Below are 24,804 nucleotides of genomic sequence, written 5' to 3'. Positions count from 1 at the left end.
TTTCTCTTGAGCACTTTTGATAAAGATCTATCCGATTCCGACTAATAACACCCGATTAACAACACAGATGGAAAACATTTACATTTGAATTTATTTGTAATATTTAATATGACTTCAATTTCTTCTTTCTTTTCGCCTAGCTACAGATGAAAACTTTCGTATAATGTATGTATAACAATCAATAATCGCTTTAGTTTAATTTTAATCTTTACAAATACAAACACTTGTTAATTTTTAATTTACAATTTGATAAGCAAACGTTATATGCATACAATACACCATGTATATAGTGTATATGCAGGTATGTATGTATATGTACATATTGTATAACGTTTATGACTTCAATTTGAAATATGAAAACTTTTAATTTAAAATTTGTAAACGCGCTGCGTTACTGACTTGAGTTATTTTTGATTCATTTAACATGGTACACTTGATTTAAGTTGTTTTTGATTTACATATGTATATGAATGTGGGTATTAGTAGTATACGAGTATATCTATAACACTTTTGATTAGTTTAGTACTGCACTGTGTGGCTAGTATGATTAGCAATTGTAGCAAAAACGATGATCAATTTGATTGGAATGCAATGGGAACGCGAATATAAATTTGAAGAGCTAATAGACGTGCCTATGCATGCGTAGTTGTGTGTATATAGTTATACACATGCACATCACATCCGGGGGAATACTATTAAGTTCGATATAATAATATATTTGGCCAATTGTCTTGCTAGCACACGATTACAACAGCAATGCATACAGTTAATAGAGTTCAGTTTGTTTTGATATGATCATAAATCACAACAATATTTTCTATCCAATATCTATGGAATTATAATGTACAATATCTCGGTTAGGAGCAATATCAATGACACGACTGTACATAGTTCGAGTGGCTCGCGATTAGCTTTGATTATCCTCTTTTAAAATAATTAACAATGGTGCTTCGTTAAAAGGTTGCAGCTTAAAACGTGGCTACACAATAGATCAACATAAAAACGTTTCAAAAACTAAAATATTAATAGTAAAAACATTCTTTGGAACATAGCAAAAGCTGGCTGCAGCTTCAAAACGATAAAATATAGATATATGTAAAAGTATACGTATAGTTTGTTCTATAAGTAAGTATGACGAACGGCAACGTGAAAAGTGTCCGTGTTCAGTACGGCTCAGTCTTCTGCAAAACTCAAAATCGAATGGCGATGATGTTGAGGACGTCATGTGGTTTCTTTGACTGTCGGCATACGCTAGCGTTAGGCATTGTTGTTTTCACCGCAGCATTGTATGCAGTCCATGCAGTTATGCTACCTATTCCCATCATTCTTTCGGCTCATATTCGATGAGGTCAGTTGAAGCTATAGATACAAAGATAGAAGGAGAAAATGCGTTAGACAAGATCAAATATTTACATTTGGGAAAGAAGGAAGCGTGCCATTTGCGGAAACGAGTGTGAAAAGCTCAAGAAGCGTGCAAGACAAGCACAAGCGTGCTAGGAAGTAACTGACCTTTAGTCCTTGCATTATTATTTGTGGTGTTCTTAAGCTTAACGTGTCTCAACTTCACGCACAACAACAACATCAACAACAACAACAGGTATATTAATCAGAGAAGGTGTCAAGGAACATACAATGAACGAGTCAACGAGGTGTACAAAGAGAGAGTTAGAGACAGTGTGAAAAGGTGAGAGAAGCTAGTATAGAAACTGTAAAGATAAAATAAAATAACCTGCAAGGCTCGTATGGTGTCCAACAACGCCTTTTTCTCCTCCAGCAGTATGCTTATGTCATCCTGGGCGGCCTTCAAATAAGAACGCAGCACATCCGTTTCCTGCTTGGTCTTTTGTCTGTCAATGACGCAATGGATACGTGAGTTAGTTCCCAAGATAATCAAAATATCAGTCATACCTATAACTTTCTGTGTTCACTTTGGAGTCCCCAAGCTGCCTGCGCAGCTGATCGTTGTCCAGCTTCATCTGCTGCATCACCAGCTGCATGGAGAGCACTTCCCGTTCGCGTTCACGTGGGGCCCTAAACAAGGCGTTGCCCAGAGTCTGATGTTGGCCGGCACTCATATTAGTATCTGAAATTTTAAAAACTATAATAGATGGACAAATCACAATTTGTTTAACTAAATGTCTTGCCTATGGGCTGAATATTGAGCAGGCCGCTCTGATCACGCTCCAAACGCATGCGTCCGATGCACAGATTGATGGGCACTGGACCAGGTGAGGTAATATTGACAGGTGGACGGTCCTCAAGCAAGTTAATGCGAACATTTTCGAGATTTATCTAAAGCAATTAAAGTCAAGAAATAAATGCATTTGAAAGATATAGATTGAAAAGCTCACCGTAACGGGCATGGGCGAGGAGATGACCTCATCCTCAGCCAGATCGCCCAATCCAATTACGGTGCTCATTGACAGATCCATGTCTATGTCTTTCACACGAATCTCGGCATGATGAGTGATCCAGCTAAAAATAATCGTAACCAAGTTCATAAAATATTAGGCGATTAAATTGACATTGCGTCCTACCTCTGAATACGTTTACGATCAATGATGCCTTCAATTTGGTTCGGCATGTTTAGCGTCTCATCCAGGCGTAGACGTATGCAGGGCGGAGCCTCTGGGTTGTATGGGGCCAGGTTCCAGGCCTTACAACGCGCTCCGAATTTGGTCTGTAGTAAAATTTGCCACACAAAATTAAATAAACTCTATAGGATCTGAGAATGGGTTAGGATTTTAAACATCTAAGGAACGACATGCAAAGCTACAGGCACTCGCATGCAATAGGTGTATGTCAGTGGTATTTGGTGGTTGTGGTTTGTGGGTTTTATGGCACTGATGGGAAATGTTTTTTTGTTTAAGCAGAGAGTGGGTTTAGTTATCTACTCGTAGTTAGTTTTACTGGTAAAATTTTGTTAGTCGAAGTTCTGTTGTAGGCTGGTGCCATTGTATGTTTTTCTACTGTAGTTATTGTTGCTGTTGCTTTAATCCTTGTTCCTGTAACCTGTGTACGCTCTCAATTCACTATGTATATCCAAACAAACCAATTCTGTAGTTGCAAATCATAGACCATCAATAAGGCCAGATAACAAATAAAGAAACTATGAAATCGACCAGAAACTGGGGATAAGCCGGATGGGGCTACAAGGGATGGGTCCATGTATGTAACAACTGTATGGAAAGAGCTCAGGCTAGCAAACGGTTGGAGATACGAGTAGCTACTCCTCCTGCTCCGCATGCTCAAATTACATTCGAATGAAAAAACATTTCCAAATTCGTTACAAAAGAGCTCCTTTGACTTCAAGTACTACAAACTTAGAATTCTTGAGCAACGTAAAGCCGACCCAGCAAGCTTTCCACTACTCAACTAGAGCGTTTATCAACAGAGAGCGGTATCAAACTGCAACTACAATATAAAAAAAAAAACCAGCAACCGAATCATAAAATAGTTAAATCATTGAAAATATAAAAATGAATACAATACTTTGGGTAAATACTCGTATATACAAAGCGGTAAAACTTAAAATGTAAATCTTAGGCATTTAATTAAGTAAGAAATTTCAATTTTTGTATTGTTTATACCTTGTTGGCTTGATGCGCGATCTATTTTTTGGTGTTTTAGGAGTGTTGGTTGTTGTTGTAATTGTTTAAAGTCGTGTTGAATGTCATGTAGAGGTTGTCAGAGATCAATTTACAAGTGTATATTCGTTTGATGTTGATTATATAGAGTTGGCACGATAATTAGTTTTGTTTGGTTTTTTTAGCACACATTGAGATTGATTTCGAGTATATTTAATATTTGTTTTAAGAGAGAAGAGAGAAAATATAATAAGAAAATGATTATATGAGATGTTATCTTACAGAAAGCTGTTTTTCAAAAATTCATATGTGGCCGTTCTGCCCACAATTTGAAAATATTACAACTTTGAAGGTGTTCAATTTTGTAGATGTTCAGATAAAAGATATCGAAACATGCAAAAAGTTAAGAAAGTTTAGCAAAACACTTAATTGAGCAAAATCGTCAAATGAACTGAAAATCGACAAGAAATTTTCTCATCTTTGGGTATTTACAACGAAACACAAAAAAATAAATTTGACAAAACAAAAACAAATGAGAAACTCCAGCGAAAGCACTGAGAGTGTCAAAGAAGTCTACCTGCAGCTCATCCCAAGGTATGGCACCGCACTCGTCGCAGGAAACCGCAGCCACCTGCAAACGCACCGAAGACTTGGGTCCTTCCTGCTGTCGTATCAGTTCTACTGTGGTTAATCTGAGGGAAAGACCACCAAATTAGTTCAAATTTCATATGAGCACAGGAAATGGGGAGGGGGAGAGATGATGCTTGATTCAACCTAAATGTAGCCATGGAGACAAGATCGCGGCGTCGCCAGGTACTGCCCTCCGATGGTTCCGAAGGCGATGACATGTTGGTCTTGTAGCTGCTCGGTTCCTCGTACACCTCACTGGCCACCTCCACCGGGGAGGCCTTCATATTGTTGTCGGTGGTGAAGGGATTTAGGCGGAACATGACGTCCATGCAGTCCATGGTCTTGTCGTCGCCCATGACAATGGCAAAGTTCTCCGAATCAGAGCTTATGTCGCTCTGAATGGAGAAGGTATCACTGGCATCATCGTTAGGTGTGCCCGACTTGATAGCCGAGTCAATGGAAGTCATAAAACTGGAGAAGCCCTTCTTCATGGAGAGCAGGCCCGAGTTGATCTCCTTCGTCAAACTAGGCACAGTGTCCGTACCACCACCAGCAGAGCGGCCTGCGGTACTCTTTCCGCTCTTCGACGCAGACGAAGCGGATTGCGTTGAGATGCCCGTATCGGGACGTGATCCCTGGCTGGGCGTGGAAGAGGCCAGCGTGGGGGTGCTCTGTATCTGAACATTGTATCTGTAAAGAAATAAACTTTGAGTCATACTTGAGCGCTGGAACGAACACGATTGTCTTACCCATGAGTATTGGGATTAGATGTATGAATATTGCTGTCAAAAAGCGGCGGATCGTTGGTGACAGGCGATGGTGACTCAACGCTGCCAAATGTATTGCTCTTCAGCTGATCCAACGGCGGTGGTGTAGGCCAGGTGATGTTTCCGCCTGTGAAGAGGTTATCCATATTATTGATAAATTGTTTTAAAACAATTTTTTTCGAATTACAGTTTTACGTTCACTTTACATTATTAGAGATGCACTTGAATTGCCGTTTGGGTTAGTTTAGTACAAGGAAACATGCGAGATATTTATGGGAAGCGTTTACTCGAAGCCAAATGGATTGGCTATATGTTTTGTTTACACATAATTACATGTACATGGAAGGACAAAGGTACATAAACGCATCCGTATCCATTGTGCTTCAACTAAACAGCTCCTAGTATAAGTGTCTAGAAGTCCTAAGTGCCCACTGCCTACACAAATAAAATGAGTAGTTTTAAGCAAAATTACAGCACAAATCGAAAAGTGGAAAGTGTGAGGGGAACCGAACCGCTCCTAGCTAGGAATTTGAGCTTGTTAGTTGGAAGGGCAGGGGGTTACACGAATTCGGTGACAACTACTAGTGAGCTAGACATAGAGTAGACCAGTTTCGTGTGGATTGTGTTAACAAATGCTAACTTCAGGGCGATGTGTATCGCTCTGATTGGTTAGTGGGGGTTTTGTGAGAGCCACTTAATCATAAAACTAAAGAGAGTGAAGGGAGAGACAACAAAAGAGATATAAATTCTTACTATTCATGTGTAAATCGTCACCCAAACTAGCTGAATCGGGTACGACACTTTCAGCATCACCACCACTTGATTCCTTACCAGGTGTTGGCGATGGCATCACGAGCGTCACCTCGATCTGCGGCACAACGCAGCCAAAAATAATCGACTTTTGTTCATTTTGCTGAGGGAGGACCCAAAAGAATAAAAGATTCATTAGAAACGGTTCAACTGGAGTAAGGCACCACGGACATACTTTTTGCAGGATGCGATCGGCATCCAGATTGAGGAAGGTAGACATCTCATTGAGCTCCTCGGCGAGTCGCAGCAAGAAGAGCAGCTGGTAATGATCGATTTGCAGGCTGACCAGATTCGAGATGTGCGCTATGGCATGCACATCCGCAGTGAGATCGAGAGCAGGAGCAGCTGCAGCAGGAGGGCTGGCACCGACACGCACATCCTCGTCGCTCAGGAAGGGATTGCAGGGCTGAAGCGGGGGCAGTGGTGCCAGTGGGGTCAGTCCCATACTCTCCATGCTGGCTGTGGTGCTCTTTCCCAAATCCAGTTGTGCCTGGGCGGAACCCGCATGCAACCAGAGCGTGACGGGCACAGCATCCACAAAGGGAATAGATTTGTTGGGGCCCAGCGAGCGAGCGCCCAGGAAATCCACCCACACGGGATCCAGCTTAATGCACCACACGTCCCTGGGCTCCAGCCACATAACATAGCGGGACAGGTACTGATTGGAGGCGGAGCGCGGCAGCTGCTGGCCACCGGCACCCGCCGGCGACATGGGCGACATCATGCTGACATCCGAGGCCGCCACATGGGACAGTATGCGATCCGTGACAATGCACATGTCACCCTCGACCGACGGGAAACCCGATCCGAAGACTAGCGAACCCTCCTGCAGAGAGTGCAGCGCTTGGGCCAAGTCCGCCCGAGAGCTTCCCATTTCGCGGATGTTGGTTAAGGCAAAACGCGACACTTGGATCTGCATCGTCTTTGGCCGGTCCTTTTGGTTGGGCGCATCCAGGGCCGCCTCCATGACGACACGCGGCATAATCGCCTCCACCTTGACATCCATGTACATCAGATTGGGCTCCTGGTCCACATTCAATGCGGCCATCTGTGTGCCATAGGAGCCATTGGAGGCAATCGAGCCGAGTGCACTTCGTTGCTGCTGTTGCGACTGCTGCTGCTGCGGTGTATTCTGTGAGCCAACACTCGTGCGCAGCAGACTCTCGTGCAGGTTCAGGCCAAAGGAGTTGAGCCAGAGAATGGAGCCGAGATCGAAGTGCACCTGAATAGGATTCACATGCATAAATATCTTCGAAGGTGGCACTGCAGGAGAACGGAGACAGGAGGAGTCAGTGGAAGATGAATGGGAATGGAATGCCTTTCAGTACTCACGTGGAAAGACAAAGTCTCCGGGGTAGTAGAAGTACGTATACTCGGCATGGATAATGGGCATCTCGGCGGGAAACGAATACCTATCCTTGTCGCCTGCAAATATGGAGTAAAGGGTGGGAAATCTGTCAGATCTGAACGGGGGGGACTTTTCGCCGATTAGTTGGAATCCAGAATGGTAGCTCTGTGGCAGGCAATCCCAATCGATTGCGCTCTGTGATATTCACCTGAGGATTTGCTCTTCCTTTTATGTTGTGCTACAACGGTAACCGATAATAACAACAACAAGGAACAAGAACAAGACAAGCATTTTACGTAAATCATGATCATGTCAATGGCAGTGGCAATGGTAATGAGGCAATGCATTATTAATCAGACAAAAGCAAAGAGAGAAAAAGAGATATGCCAAAATTTACATTAGTCAGAAATGCTTAAGTAGTGGTGGGTGTGTACGTGTGTGTGTGTCAGTGGGCGTGGCATGTTAATTTTGGATTGCTGTGTCTCGACTGTCCAGCGTCATACCTGAGACGAATTCCTTTGGCATGGACTTCTTGCCCGAAGTAGTAACGCGATACAGGGTAAAGTCCTCAATCCTCAGGATAACGCACGAACTCATCAACTTGGCCAGGTTCTCCAGGGTGTGGCGCTGCTGAGCTGCCTGCGACATTTGGCTGCTGGCCGAGGCAGAGCCGGAGCCGGATCCGCCAGAGCCAGCAGCAGCAGATGCAGCTGCCGCAGTGGGGGTGCTGCTGCCATTGGAGACGCTACCCCCGTGCTGGGAGCTTAGCATGCTTGCGTTCAGCATAATGGGTGAGGCCGGGGTGCTCCGCTCGAGCGGGGCATGCGTGGCCGGCCGATTGGGCTGGCTCAAATTGAGCACTGCCTCGCGGAAGGCATTCAGGGATTCCTTCAACCACAGCGCCGGTGCCACCGAGGCCTCCTTGTACTTGGCCCAGTGCGATCGATCCGATTTGGCCAGATGGTACGGATAGTAGTCGACCTGAAAGGCCGTTACCGAGACCTGCAGGGCGCCACCCTTGTCCAGCTCGGGGTAGCTAGAACGCCCGTCCCCCTCGTCGTCGCACAGATGCAGATCGATGCGCTGGCTGAAGAAGTGGTACGAGGTTTCGCGCACATCGAACGCATTGAACATGCGCTGTGCTGTTGTCGTGTGAGCCGATTCGGACAGACGGTTCTGCTGCTGCTCCACCTGGGCCTTGTACTCGGGCAGAGTCTGAAACAATCAAACAAAAAATTTGATAAAATCAAGGAATCAACGCGGCAGTGTGAGCCACTACCTGCATTTTGCGAGCCGCCTTTGTCTTTTGCGTGGCATGGGTGGCCGCCTTGATGAGGCCCGACAGGGAGTCCACAAAATGCAGAGCCGCCTTCAGCTGCGAGTCGGTTAGCACCCAGAGAAGATCGTCCAGGATGAGGACCAGGCGGGAAGCGAGCAGCGAACAGTCCGCCAAACGCTTGCGAATGGTTATTCGGCAGCGGGCATGATTCGTGAGCAGACGCAGAGGAGTCAGCGATTTGTCCTGAGTAGAGCTGGCCTCGATGCGGACGGTCTGCCAGGAGAGCTCCTTGAAGATTAGTATGATACCCTTCTGGGCGTCCTTGAGGCGTGTCATGCGGAGGTCAGCATTGGCCCACTTGGGAGTCTTTGACTCGACTCGAATGCGCGACATTTGCACCGAGGCGGTGAAGGCGGCGCTCACAAAGTTCACATTCACAGTGTTGACCACGATGGTGATGCCGTCGACTACCTTATGGATGAAACTGTACTTCCCCTGAGGCACTTGTGGCAGGGCAGCGGCAGCGGCAGCAGGAGATCCCGATCCTCCGCCTCCTGCATCGCGTGTCATGGGATTGCAGGTTTCGATGGTGATGCGCACCTCATCCAGCGTCTGTTTGTTGCGAAAATGTAACATAAGTCAGAGTTGGGAAGGGAAAGGTCGGCCTGCAAGCACTCACCAGTGTGATGGGCACGCTCTTCAGCTTTGTCCAGCTAATGCGGAAGGAAACATGGTTGCACCAAGCCGATGTCAGGCGCAGCCAGCTGGGTAACTCCAGCAGCTCGGTGAGCACCCGCTCGTCCAGCTCCAGGTTCGAGAGCTCCCCCTCGCCGCGGAATGTGCTCAGGTTGATTTTGTCCGATGAGAGGTTCTTTGTGTAGCTGTGTGTGGGCCAGAGATAAGGGAAAGAGAACCAATGTGAGTCGAGTCGTCTGCCTTGTCTCAGGAATTATTTCTGCCTTGTCGAACATGTCTCATCGCATTTGCAGGGGTCGTGGTTCGTGGGGAACTCTCGGCACCATATGGGGCCACTCAGTCAGTTGCCACCAATTGACCCACTTCCCGCATATGGCTGAGCATAATTGAAGTCGAAATCGAAACATTGATTGGGTTAAACTTGCGAAGGGTTCCTGTAGCTGGCAAGAGCGCATCCGCAGGCGAGCGGGTTGCGGAGGCACTCAATGAAAAGTTGATTCTATTAAAAGGCAACTTGTTACTTAACAACTTTGAGTAACTTTTCTTTGCGACCTTTTACGTGACGGGTTGGGGGGATTACGTGAGAATCGTGGCATAGGATGAGGGTGGAGAGAGGACAACAAGTTTGCTCTGCATTTACACTTTTGGCCTTGTTGGGTTATAAACTTGGCTTGTTTGCAGCTTAATTGCGTGGAAAATAAGATGGAAAGATGGCAAACAAAGGATTCGAGCATTAGACCAAGACAATGCCAACCCCAAACTCTAAGGTTGTGTGTGTGTCTTTGTGTGTATATACATATTTGTACATATAGCATCCATAAATATGTACTTAGTTATATGACAAAAAAGCTATTATTAAAAGAGATGGCAAGACAATGCACGTATGTACATATGTATATATGAACATAATAATATGTATGACCTGTTTTACAATAAACATATGTACATATATTAGATTGTGAAAGATTTCCTTTTTCTCATTGTAATGTTGCTACACACGTAGTACCACCAGCGTGCTCACATGAAAGTCCTTCCCAACTGCTACCATCGACACCAGCCAGATGGAAAGAAGATAATGTCGGAGACTCCAACAACAAAATACATGTCGTTTTCATTACATCATTACATTGATGTTCGACTTGAGACTTCGACCGATGCTGGGTCTGAGAATAAAAAAAAAAACAAAATACATGTCCACACGAGCATTGAATTCAAAATTCAAAAAGCGTGGCCACCGCTGCATGACACCCGCGTACTCAAAATACATAAATATCTTTATGTATTGAAAGAATATTGAAAATGACAAAGAAAATTGAATAATTATTATTATTAGAATACAAGTTCTTTTAAGGCAAAAGTTTGATGGCATAATCACAAGTGCCCTCGACCTGGTTATCGGATAACCCATCAAGTAAGCCATATTGCGGGAAACAGCTTGAAAATTGAATTTCGCATGAGAGTGCCGGCGGCGGAGGAGGACGGCGACTCAATTTCAAGACGGTGAAAAAAAAACAGGAGACAGAGAACGAAACTAAAAGTGCGTCGGGGAAATTGACAATCCACTTGTTACACCAGGAGCTGGCGGCGCTCTACCTCTACTCTGGGGCGTGTGGGCATGGGTGGGTGGCACTACGTGTGCTGGCTGAAGCAAGAAATTATTGCGGGAGGCGGTGGTAACTTAGCCATAAACGATAAAGAACACATAAAAGCGGTAAAAAAGTTGGCCGACAGGTGACGAAAATGAGAAGGGGTGGGAGGCTGCAAAAAAATATATATATGTATGTACAGAATCAGCAACGCCAGAACACTGGGAAAAATCAATTTAGTTTCCAGTAGCTCTGGCGTCCGCCCGCTGACCCCGAGATATTCAGATTACTGTGCTCCAGCAACTGCAGCAAATAAACATAGTTTTATAATTCGCTTTATTGCAAACCAAACTCGGCTGGGGCAGAGCCAACACTTACATGGACAAATGCTTGAGCAATTGGTTCTTTATCAGCGAGACCATTTTAGCAACGTCAGCAGTGGATGCAAATGGAAGACGGCGGTGTAACTAAATAAACAAATGAGCCGAGACGCTTCCACCTTAGAATCGCTCGCACAGAAAATTCAACGTCTGCGCACCATAACTTCGTTAGTTGGGAGCTTGGAGCCACTCTGCGGAAGCAAATGCGATTCACTATCAATTTTTTTTCTCCACTGTCGACTGTATCTCAGAATCTTTGGTGCACCGGCACGGAGACCAATTGGAAAACTCGCGAGTGTGCTTAACTTGTCCCAGCTGTGGGCCTCACATATTCACGTGCACTTCGAGAGATGTCAGTTGGTCAGACTATGCAAAAATTAGTCATGTTTGAAAAATTGGAAAATGGGACAGTGCAATTTCCAAGCAGGGTTGCACAGTCACACTCCACAAAGTGCTGAAATGCGCATTCCCATTGTGCGATATATCGTTTGAGGGGAAAATTTGTTTTTGAAGCCCTTACGCTGGTACGACACTAGGCTTTATTATTGCGATTATGCGGGAAAACACCGAAATTTTTTAGGAATTTTTTCCATCAAAGATCTTGATTTAGGCAGCGCTGCGCGCATTCGGGATACAATTATGTTAGCTGGGTTCTATCTATCTAGTAATATTCGACGGAATAAATGGCTGTATCAAAAACGAGGAATATGTATGATGGAACTTGAATTCGTCAGTATATTTACGGTATTTTTAAAATGAGACCGTATATTTTGGAATGTTTCTGAGGGTCGGACGATATAATTTAACGTCACACTGGATGAAACAAACAACTTAAAAAATTAAATTGCGAAGAACACAAAATGTCCCGCAGCGCGAATTCACCAGACGAGCTGGTGAAGCAGGTAGTGGAAATCACGGCGTGCAATGCGGATGAAGCCAAACACTATTTGGGAGCCTGTGAAAACGATGTGGCTGCTGCGGTGGCCCTGTTCTTCGAGCAGGGTGCAGCCTCAACATCATCGACGAGTGCGGGTCCTTCATTGCCGGTGCTGGACGATGAGGACGAGGTTCGTGCTCCCATAGCTCCAATTAGGGAACAGCTAATACTGCCAGAAGATGACAACTTCTTTGCGTCCGGTGGGAGCAGCAGCAACCGGCTGTCGCGTGTCACGCAGCGACAGAAGGTCTGTCCTCTCCGCGACTTCGCCCGAGAGGCAGCTCTGATGGAGGAGCAACTGCAGGCCACGGGTGCCTACTCGGACCCTGGCGCCCATCGAAGGCGTCGTGAACGCTCCGCCCAAATGGTTGTCGCCGGTCAGGCCATCGCGCTAAATTCACGCGTCGGTGCGGCCACAGCCACCGCCACATCCCGCCTTGGTGATCTATTCCGCCCCCCCACAGACATACTCTATTCTGGAACTTTGACGGCGGCACGGGAGTTCTCCACCAAGAGACAACGATGGCTGCTGGTTAACGTACAAGGCGACAATTTTCAGTCGCAGACCATGAACCGCGATGTCTGGTCAAACAAAGATCTAAAGAAGTTGGTAAGGCGTCAATTTACGTTCTGGCAGGTGGACAACGACACCTCCGAGGGACGCCGCTTTGTGGCCTTTTATCACTGCGCAAAGCTACCGTATCTTTGCATAATTGATCCCCGCACCGGCGAGGAGGTTTGGCGAAGCCCGGAACCCACTCAGGAAAATGTTCTGCCAGATTTGAGGCAATTTCTGCGAGAGCACCGTGACTTTACCCACGAAGATGCTCCTAGCACTTCTAAACGAGCCGCCAAGCACCTCGAAGACGATGAGATCGTGGACGTGGACGTGGATGCCGAGGCCTCGTGCTCGTCGGCCAGTTCCCGCGGAACGCCAAAGAAGCGAGCCAAGCTGCTGGAGCTCACCGAGGAAGAGCAGCTCGAGCTAGCCATCAAGAATTCGATGAATGAAAATGGAGACGCCATCAAGGTAGATGGTCAGACGAGCGATGCCGAGAGCCTTGAGGAATTCGACGATGACGAGCTCAAAGTGACTGCAGTTGCAGCTGCTGCCACCGCCACCTCCTACGAAACTGAGCTGGGCAAAGCCAATGACGAGATGACCACATTAAAGCTTCGCCTGCTGAATGCCTTGGGCGCCGATGAAGTCGTCCAACTACGCTGGCCCTCGGACACCAAGCTGCAGACCCTGCGTCTGTACATTCGCCAAACGCACAAGCACATCCCTCAAGAGGGCTACAAGCTCATCTGCGCCTTTCCGCGCAAGTCGCTCGAGGCCGAACACAACCAGAGCTCGCTGAAGGAGCTCGGACTACATCCCTCGGCTAATGTGCATCTCACTCTAGACGACTAAGCTGGTGGCACACACTTGGTCTAGGTCTGTCCAAATTAAACAGCGCAACGCATTCTTCATATAATTATTTACAATTTGGTCTCTGGCCCCGTACCCTCCTATCCCAAAGCTCCACACGAACTAAAATGCTGTATTAAGTTTAAGGAAATAATACATTGAATAAAATCTACTAGGAAAGCTACCTAAATTTGTTTTTAATGTTGAAAGAGTCTAAATCTGAAGAAACTTTGAATGCATAACCACCCTGCCTTTGCTTTGGCGCCAAACCGAAATCAGCTGTGTCTGCACAGCACGCCACACACTGGTGGCCCGCACTCGCTCTGGATTCTATTCTTCATCTCTCAAAATTCTAAATTGTTTCAATTGACTCCAACAATAGGCGCGTCATGTCGAAGCCAATTACCTTTGTTACGGGCAACGCCAAAAAGTTGGAGGAACTAGTGGCAATCTTGGGCCCTAATTTCCCCCGCACCATTGTGTCCAAGAAAGTAGATTTGCCGGAGTTGCAAGGTTCGCATTCCATATTTTTTTCCATCATTTCGCGCTCTAAAGAGTATCACTTACAGGCGACATTGATGAGATAGCTATTAAGAAATGCAAGGAGGCAGCGCGTCAAGTCAATGGTCCTGTGCTGGTGGAGGACACCAGCCTGTGTTTCAACGCTCTAGAGGGCTTGCCAGGGCCATACATTAAGTGGTTCTTGGAGAAGCTGAAGCCAGAGGGGCTGTACAGGCTACTTGCTGGATGGGAAGATAAGTCCGCGCAAGCAGTGTGCACCTTTGGCTATTGCGAAGGCGCCGATGCAGAGCCGCAGTTGTTTAAGGGCGTTACAGAGGGTGTGATCGTGGAGCCGCGTGGACCCAGGGACTTTGGATGGTGAGTCACTTGCACGAGTTAATATGAATATGAATAATGGTAAACTCTTAATGTCTTTTGATACAGGGACCCCGTGTTCCAGCCAAAGGGCTATGAGAAAACATATGCTGAATTGCCCAAGTCGGAGAAAAACACCATTTCGCACCGTTATCGGGCTTTGGCATTGCTGCAGAAGCACTTCGAGGCCGAAGACAGTTAAGACCTCGCTTTCTATAAAATAAGAATGAATTTATTTAATATTTGAATATTTGTTCTACAATGTCGAGAAAATGTTCCAACTCAAGAGCTTCGAGATACTTTAATTCTAATCTCTAATCGACCTTCTTGCTCTTTGGCTTCTTTGCCTTCACCTTGGCGTCCTGTGCGCCAGAAGGTTTGTTCCAGTAGTAAAGCAGCTGTGCCACAATAACTCCATTGGCAAATGTGGAGAAGCAGAAGGTAATAATCATCATTTGATCGCCAGTCTCCTGAATGGAGGTAAAGATTCGAGCCACTGATCCGGCAAACATCATGAAGCATGTGGCGGCTGACAATTGGCCGGTAGATCCAGCCTTAAAGTTGGTGAACGCCTGCGACAGCTTGCCCACCAGCAGAATGGGAATGTTGCAGCTCTGGATGGTGATCAATGCCTTCATTGGTGTTAAGCCAGAATTGAGCACGTAAAGAAATACTGCATATGCCAGGAGGAATATCACTGACTGAACCTTGCGCCCGCTGAAATACAAGACCAAGACCGCAATCGCCACTGTTTGAAACGCCAGGAAGGTACTATCGCCCCAGGCACTGAAGGGATAACCATTCATAAAGCTGTAGGACATGTGAAACGTGATAGCCAGCAGATCTAGCATGACGCCCAATATGTTGATGCCTTCGCCGGACTTGTTATTAAGGATTTTTAAAACCTGAGGGACCTTCACGAGCACCGACCCGGCAATGATAGCCAGCCCAAGTCCCTTGCTCAGCAGAGCCTTGAAGCAGGGAACTGCAAAAATAGTTTAATTCAAGAGATACTCCAGTTATGGTAACAGCCCTGTCCACTCACTGTCCAAGAAGTCGTGCTCCAGGAAGTAGTTATCGTAACACTTCTGGCTCATTAGGAACAGAGCTCCTTTCCTGATAAGATCCGTCATTTTTATATTTTTTTAATTTGTCTTTTATCACGGACGAAACGATGTACTTTGGTGCGGTGAGTGTTTGGTGGCGTCTTATCAAGCCGCTAGTCGCCGATTGTTTGCAGTCGAAAAATGAAATGGAAAGCCAGCAGCACACGCACACGTAACGATAAAAGACACCCGCATATGCCAAGAGCTATGAAAGAAGTAAATGTGCACCCGGTTGCGAATCGAACGGAATCGGCGCTGATAAGATATTACTTCCACTGTGCGGTGGGAGCAACCTTTCCGCAGAATTAATGTGGTATCAGTGGATGCGGCGAAATCGCTACGTGGTTCTAGTGACTAAGCAACCCTCTTGCACCGTGGTAAGGAAATATACTAAAATTGGAATTTTATAAAATACACTAACACTTAACTTTAAAATTGACTCAGTGGTCAAACAGTTTACTAAAAACTCTGACCGTAAGCTTAGTTTAGTGAATTAAACTACTAAACAAATATAATGAAATTTCAAGAATTCACCGAATTCTTTTAAACGTAATTAAGGCTAAATGCGGCCTAACCAAATTGTAATTATCTTATTAAGCTGTAGTTTTCGAATGTTATTTTATGATACGAGTACATATATTTTGTGTGGAAAAAGTGAATTTTTTGCTTAGGTACGAAGAAATTATTATTATATTACTGTTGTCCACTGCAGACGCATCTTGAATCACTATGCGTGTCAAGCCCAAACCAGTCTGGCCACGCTTCAAGCGGGTGGCAACGCTGTTCACAATAGATAAAACAGAATTGTTTACACTACACTGCTACGCTGCATCAAGTCGAGTCGACGTGAAAAGCAAGAATTAGGCTTAGTAAAACAGTTAAAAGCTTTTTCAATTAACATGTCGAGGTGCGATGGGGCCAGTGGAAGCAAGAAACCGCGGTCGGACAGCAACAGCAACTGCAGCAAGGACTTAAATGGTTCGGCGGACGGCACCGGAGATGGAGGCGGATCTCGTGACAAAGTCGCGCTGATAACCGGCATAACGGGCCAGGTGTGCAACCAATTTTCAAGTTATTAGTCAGAGTTCTGCGAACAGCTAATGCTTACGTGTTAAAAACATTTTGCGCTTTTCTTATCTCCCCAGGATGGCTCATACTTGGCAGAGTTCCTGCTCAAGAAGGACTATGAAGTCCATGGGATTATCAGACGGGCCAGCACCTTCAATACTACACGCATCGAGCACCTATATGCTGATCCGAAGGCGCACAAGGGCGGAAAGATGAAACTGCACTATGGTGACATGACGGATAGCAGTAGCCTTGTGAAGATTATCAACATGGTAAAGCCCACAGAGATATATAACTTGGCAGCACAATCACACGTGAAAGTATCCTTCGATTTGAGTGAATACACGGCCGAAGTGGATGCCGTGGGTACTCTACGCATACTCGATGCCATTCGCACCTGTGGTATCGAAAAACTTGTGCGGTTCTATCAGGCTTCCACATCGGAGCTGTATGGTAAAGTCGTGGAGACGCCACAGAATGAGCAGACCCCATTTTATCCAAGGTCGCCGTATGGTGAGAAATCAAAATAAGTCCATTCGAGGCGAGGAATAGTCTAAACTCTTGTTCTTACAGCCTGCGCCAAGATGTATGGTTTTTGGATAGTCATCAACTACAGGGAGGCCTACAATATGTACGCCTGCAATGGAATCCTCTTTAACCACGAGAGTCCGAGGCGCGGAGAGAATTTTGTTACCAGAAAGATAACGCGAAGCGTGGCAAAGATTCTCCTGAACCAAATGGAATACTTTGAGCTCGGAAACTTAGATTCGAAGCGGGATTGGGGCCACGCCAGTGACTACGTGGAGGCAATGTGGATGATGTTGCAGCGTGACAGCCCATCGGACTATGTGATTGCCACCGGAGAGACGCACAGTGTACGTGAGTTTGTTGAGGCTGCCTTCAAGCATATTGGACGCGAGATAACGTGGCAAGGCAGCGGTGTAGAAGAGGTAGGCATAGAACGCAGTACTGACACTGTTCGCGTTCGCATAAATCCAAAGTATTTCCGGCCCACGGAGGTGGACCTTCTGTTGGGTGATGCCTCGAAGGCCAAGCGGGAGCTTAATTGGACGCCAAAGTGGAGTTTCCTGCAGTTGGTCAGCGACATGATGAATGCCGACATCGAGCTCATGAAGAAGAATCCCATTGCATAGAGCATTGAGCTCATGAAGAAGAATCCCATTTCATAAAGCAGCGTCCATTCCTCCCTGGACTATTACTGCAAATGGCACAAAGCTCTCTGCCCCGTCCTTGCGGAGCTATAAATTACATATACAATAAATAGTCTTAGGCAATGGCAAGTGATCAATGTATTGGATTTGTAACTTGTTCTGTGTTCTCTGTGGGATTCGCAATCATTCCTTTTTCGTTTTGTTCTGTTTGTGATTATATTTGTTTATGTATTCTTTTTTACCAAATCTAACGAATATTTGCAATAAATAAGTTTAAATCAAGGATAAGGTTGTGGATTTGGAATACGGAACCTCCAAAATAACTTTTATTCTTTCCAAGCTAAACACAGATCAAAAACAAACAGAATGTTGACAGCCTTAGGTCTCCTTCTTGCCAAAAGGATTGATCTTCGACAGCCAATTGGAGGACGAGGGCGACGATTCCCTGTAATTAAAAATATAATAGTTGAGATAATATATATAGGACATACATCAAGGACATTTCTTTGTACTAACAGCTTGGTCAACGCCTCAATATCGGCATCCTTGTGTTCGCTAGAAGCTGCCAGTATATCTGGCTTCTCTAACTTTCCCGCTTCTCTGATGCCCGCTTCCCTGAGCTGTTCAATCAATTTACTACGAAACTCCACCTTGTGCGGCTGTACTTTTTCCGCATCGCGCAGTTGCCCCTGGAGCTTACGTATTGCCTCCAGGTACGTGTGACCATACCAATCGATTTCTTCAGGTGTATATGGCTCCAAGTACCTGCTGTATTCCTTGAGGACCTCCTGCTGGTGCTGAGGATCGTCTGCTAATGCGGGACAACCCGCCTGAAGCGACAGCAGGAGTTGACGCTTCAGTTTTAGCGCCAATGCCGAACGCAAGTCGCAGGCCAAATTTTTCAGCAAATAATGATCAAAGCCATGGCATTCATGAATCTGCTCAAGTGCGCGCTCCGTAACAATTACGGAAATGTACTCGTTCAGCACCTGGCTGTGTACTACGGAGCGACGAAGCTGCGGCACCCAAAAGTGTGGAACGCGACGCTTCGTCTGCTGACGCTTCTGGAAGCCCTTGATCACGGCCTCTCCACCCCAGATCCCTTGGTGCGATTCAGGGGTATCAATGAGTGGCAAAGGGATATTTTGCACCGGCTTAATTACATTTGTGACCTCGTCGCGCTCCCATTCGCTCTCCTTGGGTATATAATGAACTGCTGCTGGCTTCGTTAGCTTCCATTCACGCCAAAATTTCTTATAGGCATCGGGGAGCTGGGCTCCTAGACCCTTGTCAAAGCGACCTGGACGCCTCCAGCCATTCAACAGCTTTAAGCCCTACGAAGGTAAAACAATTGTTAGGCATCAAGTTTACGAATCTATTGCGTCACAGAAATGTGGGAGGCAGGCGCAGTATTGGCTTGGAAATTCGAAATTTCCTCTTACCTGCGGTGTGGCGTGAGCCATAGTTTACCAGTATACTGATAGTCGGCAGTTTTTGTGTACTAAAAACTACGATCAACAGTCTTAATGATGAAATTTGTCTAGAATTCCCTGATTTTGGCCAGACCACGGTTCGCTTCCTCTTCCCGATTGAAACGAGAGGAACAGCTGTTCCATGATGGTTTCGCTGTGAATGGCAAGCCATATTTTGCAATAGACTGGCAACCCTTCCAATTGCTTTCTGATTCACAAAAATTAAAAGTAAACAGACAAAGAAATAACCATGTCGAATCCTCCGAAAGGTAATCCATTAAGTGAGGCCACTGCTCCGTCTTACAAATACTGCAATGCCGCGGACTCCGTTGCAATGGTACACAAGACAAGACATTCCACCCCTGTATACGTTTTCATATAATTTCTTTGCAGCGCGCACCTCCTCCCACGTATGAGGAGAGTCAGCGGAACAGTGGAGGCTTTGGGCATCAAGCATCCTACTCTTCGGCACCTGGACAAAATCAGTATTATGGCATGATTAGTCATAATCAGCAAGTACCATTCAATACACAGCCGAGCCAGGGTATGGGTGTGCCCGTTCATCACGGCACTGGCTATGGACTAGCAGGGCCGAGCACTTCAGCTGGAGCCGCAGCCGCACAAGTTCTTCAGTTGGATTCCCGAGCTGAGGTCAGGACCACTCCATCTGGCTCTGTAGTTATTCCGCCGCCACCGCCTGGCTGCCTGCCCACACCAGCACAGTGGGCGGCCATGCAGGGCCAGCCGGTGGTCCTGAAGCAAAAGAAGCGTTCCTTTTTTTGAATATCCAAAAACTATTCACACGAATGTAATCTGATGTTAATCCTTAATGTTACTTAATAAACGATGCGTATTTCTCTTCGTTCTCGCGTATATTTGACAATTCGCTATGCACATGAACATGGCACCAGTGAATGAGGTGAGGATTAGGTCCCGTCTTCACTGGCTATGCCTTCCCTCCACATAAATACTACAGACTACTGGGTGGATTACTCGAAAATGTTCTCAAAGTATGTACTATCGAATGTTTGAACACGCACGAAACCGTCTTCACCGCCCGAGGCGTAACTCTTGCCGTCCGGATGGAAGGCCAAACTGTTGATGGGACCGAAATGTCCCTTGAGACGGGCGAACTCCTCCTCATAGATCAGATGGAAAAATCGCGAATCGAATTTTCCCGCCTTTGTCGACGTTGTAGTCACCTCCATGGCGTCCTGGCCTCCGCCCAGCACAACGTGATCCAGAATTGGGCTTATGGCTGCCGAGTTAACGGGACGTTCCGTCTTGTAGGTTTTCAGGCACATCAGGGACTCAGAGTCGAACAATTTGGCCGTGGTGTCCCTGGAGGCGGTCACGAACATGGTGCCATCCTTGCTCAACTGCATGTCGTTGATTCCGGCAGCGTGATCGCTGCCAGAGTCGACAACCTTCTGACCCTTCCGAACGTCCCAGATGGCAATATTGCCATTGTCGTGACCTATACAGAAATTTATATTATTTTATATATTTTGGAACCTCTTTTTAGGAGACCTCTCCTATCTTACCTGTAATGATGGTCTCATCCAAGGGACCCCACTGCATGGAAGTGATCTTCGATTCAGTCATGGGTATACGCAGAGTGGGCGTCTGGTCGGCCAAAGTTGAGTCGGCATTGCGCACATCGATGATGAACAGCTCACAGCTCTGTCCCATGGCTTTGTCCGTGGAATATGCAGCCTGGTTGCCAGAAAAACTGAAATTACTGGTACGCACCGACGACTTGGTGGGGATGGAGGCAATGATAGTGCCATATTCCACGTCCCAGAGTTTGGTTGTCATGTCACCAGCACCAGTGATCAGCTTCCTGCTTTCCCAGTCCACATCGAGGCACCAGACGGCTCCCTGATGCCCATCGTATGTACCCAGGCGTTCGCCGTTCAACGAGTACCATACATTGGGCTTCTGATCCTTAGAGCAGGAGAACAGCAAATCTCCCTCGCGATTGTATTTGATTTGCGTTATGGAACGCTCGTGACCTTGCAGCATCAACGGACGCTGTAAAGAGAATATATTTGCAAATTTTAGCCAACAATGAACCGCCTTTTAAGGTTATGTTTTCCACCGAATCACAAAAGGTTGGCTACTTTTAACATAGGTCGCCATTCTTGAAATCCCAATGATAATAGTTGTTAGATTTAAGAATCTAAGGTGTTTTTTCACTTATCACGCACCATTTTGTATTTCTTATTAATTTATTGCGAGAAAACAATAATTTCTGCACATCCACGCAGCACTACAAGTCGAAAAGAGCTGCCAACCTGGCGTAAATGAAAATGCAACGCAGCTACGCTGCCAATCTATTATATTTTAAATCAAATTAAATTTGAATCTGTATTATTTACTTTTTGTTGTGTTGCTATAATTTTGACAGCAATTTCTATTTAACATGAAATACAACAAAATTAACATTTTAAATTAGCAAGGTGTTGCCTAGCCTATGTGAACCATCCCTTTTTGTTTAGCGAATTCCATTTGGCTATGTTTACCAGAATCGATGCGACACACTGCTCCTTATCCCTGTTCTGGCCGTAGTAATCGACAAATTCTCCGTCCGGGTTGACCAGATACATGATAATGGTGTGATCGACAATATAGTCGTTGTCCTCGTCGCGTGGACCGGCACTAAAGTAAACACGAAAGGCCTTGCAAACATTTCGTATCTGGTCCACAGTTCCAGTTAGTCCCAGCAGCTTTGGTGAAAACTCCTTGACATATTTTCCGACCACTTCCTTGGAGTCACGTTCTGGATCCACTGTGATGAATATAGGCTGCACTGCTGGCGTCTGTGGAGATTTTTCTGTAATGTAATGTAACCAGGATGATTCACATTCAGCGTGATTTAATTTTGTCTTTCTACACACCGACTTCATCGACGACAGCAGCCATCTTCTCCAGCTCATCGGGACAAATGTCTGGACAATGAGTGAAGCCAAAATATATGAGCAGCCATTTTCCTAGAAATTCTTCAGATTTCCGTACTTGTCCTTGGGAATCGACTAAGTCCCAGCGCCCGCCGATGGCTGCCTTGCCGAGCTGCCTCTTGCGCTCCTTCATTCGTGCCTCATCCTTCTCGCTCTTCACATAGAGCATAAATCCCAATCCGCCGGCGCCCAGTACTCCGACAACAGCCAAGCCCTTCCACGATATCGGCCCCTTTCCCTTGACAGGATCTGGCGCCGCGGCCAAACTACGTTGCGGCCGGAGGACTGGCTGGTGGGCCAAGCGCCTACAGCTGCCTAGCAAACGTTGCAAGGAGCGTGACATCTTATCTGACTATTTCAGGATTTTTCAACTTTTACGTAAATCGGCTGGAGAATAAATTTCGCCGGTCCGTTTCTTATTCTTATTAAACTGACATTCGCAACGGAATCTCAGCTGTTTGTAAATGGGTGCTGCCAACCTAGGATAATCTTGGCATTATTTTCGAACTAACACGTGCAGGAAATTGTGTCCTAAATTAAATATTAACTAAGATGTCCAGTCCCATAAGAAAGGAGCCGTTGCTATACATGGAGGAGCACAGAGTCAAAGAGGATCCACAGGACTATGGACTTGCCGACGATGTGTTTAACATGGAAGTCTTTAAAAAGAAACTGCAAGTAGCAATCGTCCGGTAAGAATATAATCTTTAGATTATAGGTTCCTTATGATAGAATACTATATATATTTTCATACATATTTTGCAGAAACGATGAAGACGGCTTGGAGTTTGACATGATAGGCGTGTATCCCGCCATAGCTAACGCTTTTCGCCGCTTGATGCTTAGCGAGGTGCCCAGCATGGCCATTGAAAAGGTGTACATCTATAATAACACCTCCATTATACAAGACGAAGTGCTAGCGCATCGTATGGGACTTCTACCCTTGAAGGCCGACCCCAGGCTGTTTGCCTATCGCACTGAAGAGAGCGGCGAGGCTGGAACCGAGCAGGATACTTTGGAGTACGAGCTGAAAGTGAAGTGTACCCGCCGCAAGGATGCCAGCAAAGATCATTCCAACTTTGATGACATTTACAAGAACCACAAGGTCTATTCGGGTCATTTAAAATGGCTGCCCAAGGGAAAGCAGGCACAAATTTACAGTGAGAGCATGGTCAATTGCATTCACGAGGATATACTCATCGCTCAACTGCGACCAGGACAAGAGCTGGACTTGCGTTTGGTAGCTGTCAAGGGACTCGGCAAAGATCATGCCAAGTTCTCGCCGGTGGCAACTGCCTATTATCGTCTGTTGCCACAGATTAAGCTGAACCGCGAAGTTTATGGCAAGGATGCCTACTTGCTGCAGAGCTGCTTCTCACCCGGTGTAATTGGAATCGATGAAAATGAGTGTGCCTATGTGAAAGACGCCCGATATGATAGCTGCAGTCGCAACGTCTATCGCTATCCCCAGCTTGAGGACTCTGTGACCCTGGGGCGTGTGAGAGATCATTATATATTCACCGTCGAGTCTGTAGGGTCTCTCAAACCAGACGTGATCTTTCTAGAAGCAGTTAAAGTCCTTAAAAAGAAATGCAGGGCCTTTATAGACGAAATAGAAGCGGAATAGTTATTATTTAGATTAGCCGTTCCAGAGTTAATTATTCTATGTACATAAGAAAAAACGATATAAACATATGTAAGCTTAAGTACTGCGTTTGGCTTCCCTATTGCGCTTCAGTATTTTCAAACGGTATTCGGTGAGCACCACCTGCAGGCGCTCTTGGCACATCAAAGCATCTTCCAGATCCATGTGGTTCAACTGCAGCGACACGCTCTTGCCAAACAAATCGAATTCGCTGATTATGTTTTCCTCGGGTATGGACACTTCGTGCATATCTTCCAGTTGCACACCGTTAACATCGTCGTGCTTCATTTGCATCATCTCGGTTTCCAACTCCTCGGTCTCAGGCTCGTCGATGTGCTGCTCCTCCCCTTCGTCCACGTTTTCCCCTTCGGACAGGTATGCCCTCTCTAGCGACTCGTTCCCCAGCAAATCATCTAATATGGAATCATCGTTAGATGCCATTTCATGATCCTCCAAGGCCTCTATGTTTTCAATTTTCATTTTTGGCTTGGCTTTGGCCTTAGGCTTGGGCTTTGGCTTCGGTTCGTTTGGAATGATGCCGTCTTCAGCTTTAATCATATTCTAAAATAATTTGTTGTATTAGCTTGCCTCTGTCTTTTTCTCGTTGTTTGTGTTAGTTTATGCTCACCATCGATAGGAACTCGTTGCACTTCATGCTTTCCTGGTGCTTCCTGGTGTTGTGATGCTGCTTGACAGACGCCAATCTAGCCAAAACAGTAGCGTCGCATATTTGACATTGAGCTGAATAACCGTCATTGCTTGGACGCAACCAGAGTGAAAACGAAGGAATTCTTTCCCACTCGGCGCGATATCTTTGGTGGTACAGTCTCTTCACTTTGCTTGTTTTGAAGGGGGCACCGCGTTCGGTCTTAACTCCTTTCATTGTTTAGATTTCAATGATTTAGATTGCGTCAATAAAGATATTAAAGTATATTTGCGATATTTCTTTTAAATGTGGGCTGCGCGGCGCCAAAAAATGCAACTATTTTGTGGAATTTTCTGGTATATTTGCGACATAAAACTAAAGTGAAAAAAGAGTGGCTGTATATTGATAGGAAAAAATATCAATTTTTC

General features: G+C 45.9%; 11 protein-coding genes across 18 annotated transcripts; 5 read left to right on the top strand and 6 right to left on the bottom strand.

Moving 5' to 3' along the window:
- Positions 1 to 73: 73 nt before the first annotated feature.
- LOC108161899 (UHRF1-binding protein 1) lies at positions 74 to 11,536 on the bottom strand. Of its 8 annotated transcripts, none has more exons than XM_033393199.1 (19): positions 11,082 to 11,536; positions 9,101 to 9,302; positions 8,422 to 9,033; positions 7,646 to 8,357; positions 7,351 to 7,380; positions 7,127 to 7,219; positions 5,970 to 7,057; positions 5,738 to 5,897; positions 4,967 to 5,111; positions 4,362 to 4,907; positions 4,165 to 4,279; positions 3,591 to 3,611; positions 2,538 to 2,680; positions 2,352 to 2,475; positions 2,145 to 2,292; positions 1,909 to 2,083; positions 1,730 to 1,847; positions 1,510 to 1,561; positions 74 to 1,359 (listed from the first exon to the last, which is right to left on the bottom strand). In XM_033393199.1, the coding sequence occupies exons 1-19, from the start codon at positions 11,123 to 11,125 to the stop codon at positions 1,322 to 1,324; spliced, it is 4,566 nt and encodes a 1,521-aa protein (XP_033249090.1). In that variant the 5' UTR covers positions 11,126 to 11,536; the 3' UTR covers positions 74 to 1,321. The 8 variants fall into 8 exon arrangements, with proteins under 8 accessions (XP_033249090.1, XP_033249094.1, XP_033249091.1 ...); XM_033393203.1 differs by having other exon boundaries at positions 5,816 to 5,897; XM_033393200.1 differs by lacking the exon at positions 3,591 to 3,611.
- Positions 11,537 to 11,848: 312 nt separating this feature from the next.
- On the top strand, positions 11,849 to 13,615 carry LOC108163780 (UBX domain-containing protein 7). The gene has a single exon (XM_017299259.2). It carries the CDS (start codon positions 11,944 to 11,946, stop codon positions 13,432 to 13,434), a length of 1,491 nt encoding a protein of 496 aa, XP_017154748.2. The 5' UTR covers positions 11,849 to 11,943; the 3' UTR covers positions 13,435 to 13,615.
- Positions 13,616 to 13,718: 103 nt separating this feature from the next.
- On the top strand, positions 13,719 to 14,593 carry LOC108161967 (inosine triphosphate pyrophosphatase). The gene is made up of 3 exons (XM_017296426.2): positions 13,719 to 13,944; positions 14,001 to 14,310; positions 14,377 to 14,593. The coding sequence occupies exons 1-3, from the start codon at positions 13,821 to 13,823 to the stop codon at positions 14,507 to 14,509; spliced, it is 567 nt and encodes a 188-aa protein (XP_017151915.1). The 5' UTR covers positions 13,719 to 13,820; the 3' UTR covers positions 14,510 to 14,593.
- LOC108161966 (mannose-P-dolichol utilization defect 1 protein homolog) lies at positions 14,518 to 15,782 on the bottom strand. The gene is made up of 2 exons (XM_017296425.2): positions 15,353 to 15,782; positions 14,518 to 15,292 (listed from the first exon to the last, which is right to left on the bottom strand). The coding sequence occupies exons 1-2, from the start codon at positions 15,438 to 15,440 to the stop codon at positions 14,622 to 14,624; spliced, it is 759 nt and encodes a 252-aa protein (XP_017151914.1). The 5' UTR covers positions 15,441 to 15,782; the 3' UTR covers positions 14,518 to 14,621.
- Positions 15,783 to 16,188: 406 nt separating this feature from the next.
- Positions 16,189 to 17,935, top strand: LOC108161960 (GDP-mannose 4,6 dehydratase). Its single transcript, XM_017296418.2, has 3 exons — positions 16,189 to 16,465; positions 16,559 to 16,994; positions 17,055 to 17,935. Exons 1-3 carry the CDS (start codon positions 16,313 to 16,315, stop codon positions 17,633 to 17,635), a joined length of 1,170 nt encoding a protein of 389 aa, XP_017151907.1. The 5' UTR covers positions 16,189 to 16,312; the 3' UTR covers positions 17,636 to 17,935.
- An 8-nt stretch (positions 17,936 to 17,943) lies between these two features.
- LOC108161963 (39S ribosomal protein L28, mitochondrial) lies at positions 17,944 to 19,250 on the bottom strand. The gene is made up of 3 exons (XM_017296422.2): positions 19,096 to 19,250; positions 18,170 to 18,987; positions 17,944 to 18,098 (listed from the first exon to the last, which is right to left on the bottom strand). The coding sequence occupies exons 1-3, from the start codon at positions 19,114 to 19,116 to the stop codon at positions 18,032 to 18,034; spliced, it is 906 nt and encodes a 301-aa protein (XP_017151911.2). The 5' UTR covers positions 19,117 to 19,250; the 3' UTR covers positions 17,944 to 18,031.
- Positions 19,251 to 19,305: 55 nt separating this feature from the next.
- LOC108161968 (DAZ-associated protein 2) lies at positions 19,306 to 19,987 on the top strand. The gene is made up of 2 exons (XM_017296427.2): positions 19,306 to 19,462; positions 19,519 to 19,987. Exons 1-2 carry the CDS (start codon positions 19,376 to 19,378, stop codon positions 19,906 to 19,908), a joined length of 477 nt encoding a protein of 158 aa, XP_017151916.2. The 5' UTR covers positions 19,306 to 19,375; the 3' UTR covers positions 19,909 to 19,987.
- On the bottom strand, positions 19,979 to 21,425 carry LOC108161962 (eukaryotic translation initiation factor 3 subunit I). Its single transcript, XM_017296420.2, has 3 exons — positions 21,336 to 21,425; positions 20,670 to 21,159; positions 19,979 to 20,602 (listed from the first exon to the last, which is right to left on the bottom strand). Exons 1-3 carry the CDS (start codon positions 21,336 to 21,338, stop codon positions 20,115 to 20,117), a joined length of 981 nt encoding a protein of 326 aa, XP_017151909.1. The 5' UTR covers positions 21,339 to 21,425; the 3' UTR covers positions 19,979 to 20,114.
- A 39-nt stretch (positions 21,426 to 21,464) lies between these two features.
- Positions 21,465 to 22,525, bottom strand: LOC108161964 (protein SCO1 homolog, mitochondrial). Its single transcript, XM_017296423.2, has 2 exons — positions 22,026 to 22,525; positions 21,465 to 21,961 (listed from the first exon to the last, which is right to left on the bottom strand). Exons 1-2 carry the CDS (start codon positions 22,426 to 22,428, stop codon positions 21,600 to 21,602), a joined length of 765 nt encoding a protein of 254 aa, XP_017151912.1. The 5' UTR covers positions 22,429 to 22,525; the 3' UTR covers positions 21,465 to 21,599.
- Positions 22,526 to 22,543: 18 nt separating this feature from the next.
- Positions 22,544 to 23,791, top strand: LOC108161961 (DNA-directed RNA polymerases I and III subunit RPAC1). Its single transcript, XM_017296419.2, has 2 exons — positions 22,544 to 22,777; positions 22,851 to 23,791. Exons 1-2 carry the CDS (start codon positions 22,638 to 22,640, stop codon positions 23,710 to 23,712), a joined length of 1,002 nt encoding a protein of 333 aa, XP_017151908.1. The 5' UTR covers positions 22,544 to 22,637; the 3' UTR covers positions 23,713 to 23,791.
- Positions 23,686 to 24,771, bottom strand: LOC108161965. Its single transcript, XM_017296424.2, has 2 exons — positions 24,359 to 24,771; positions 23,686 to 24,291 (listed from the first exon to the last, which is right to left on the bottom strand). Exons 1-2 carry the CDS (start codon positions 24,611 to 24,613, stop codon positions 23,788 to 23,790), a joined length of 759 nt encoding a protein of 252 aa, XP_017151913.1. The 5' UTR covers positions 24,614 to 24,771; the 3' UTR covers positions 23,686 to 23,787.
- Between the last annotated feature and the right edge of the window lie 33 nt (positions 24,772 to 24,804).

Source organism: Drosophila miranda, chromosome 4 (assembly GCF_003369915.1).
Source record: "Drosophila miranda strain MSH22 chromosome 4, D.miranda_PacBio2.1, whole genome shotgun sequence".
NCBI classification, from domain to species: Eukaryota; Metazoa; Arthropoda; class Insecta; order Diptera; family Drosophilidae; genus Drosophila; species Drosophila miranda.
This window is presented reverse-complemented; position numbering and strand designations above follow the sequence as displayed.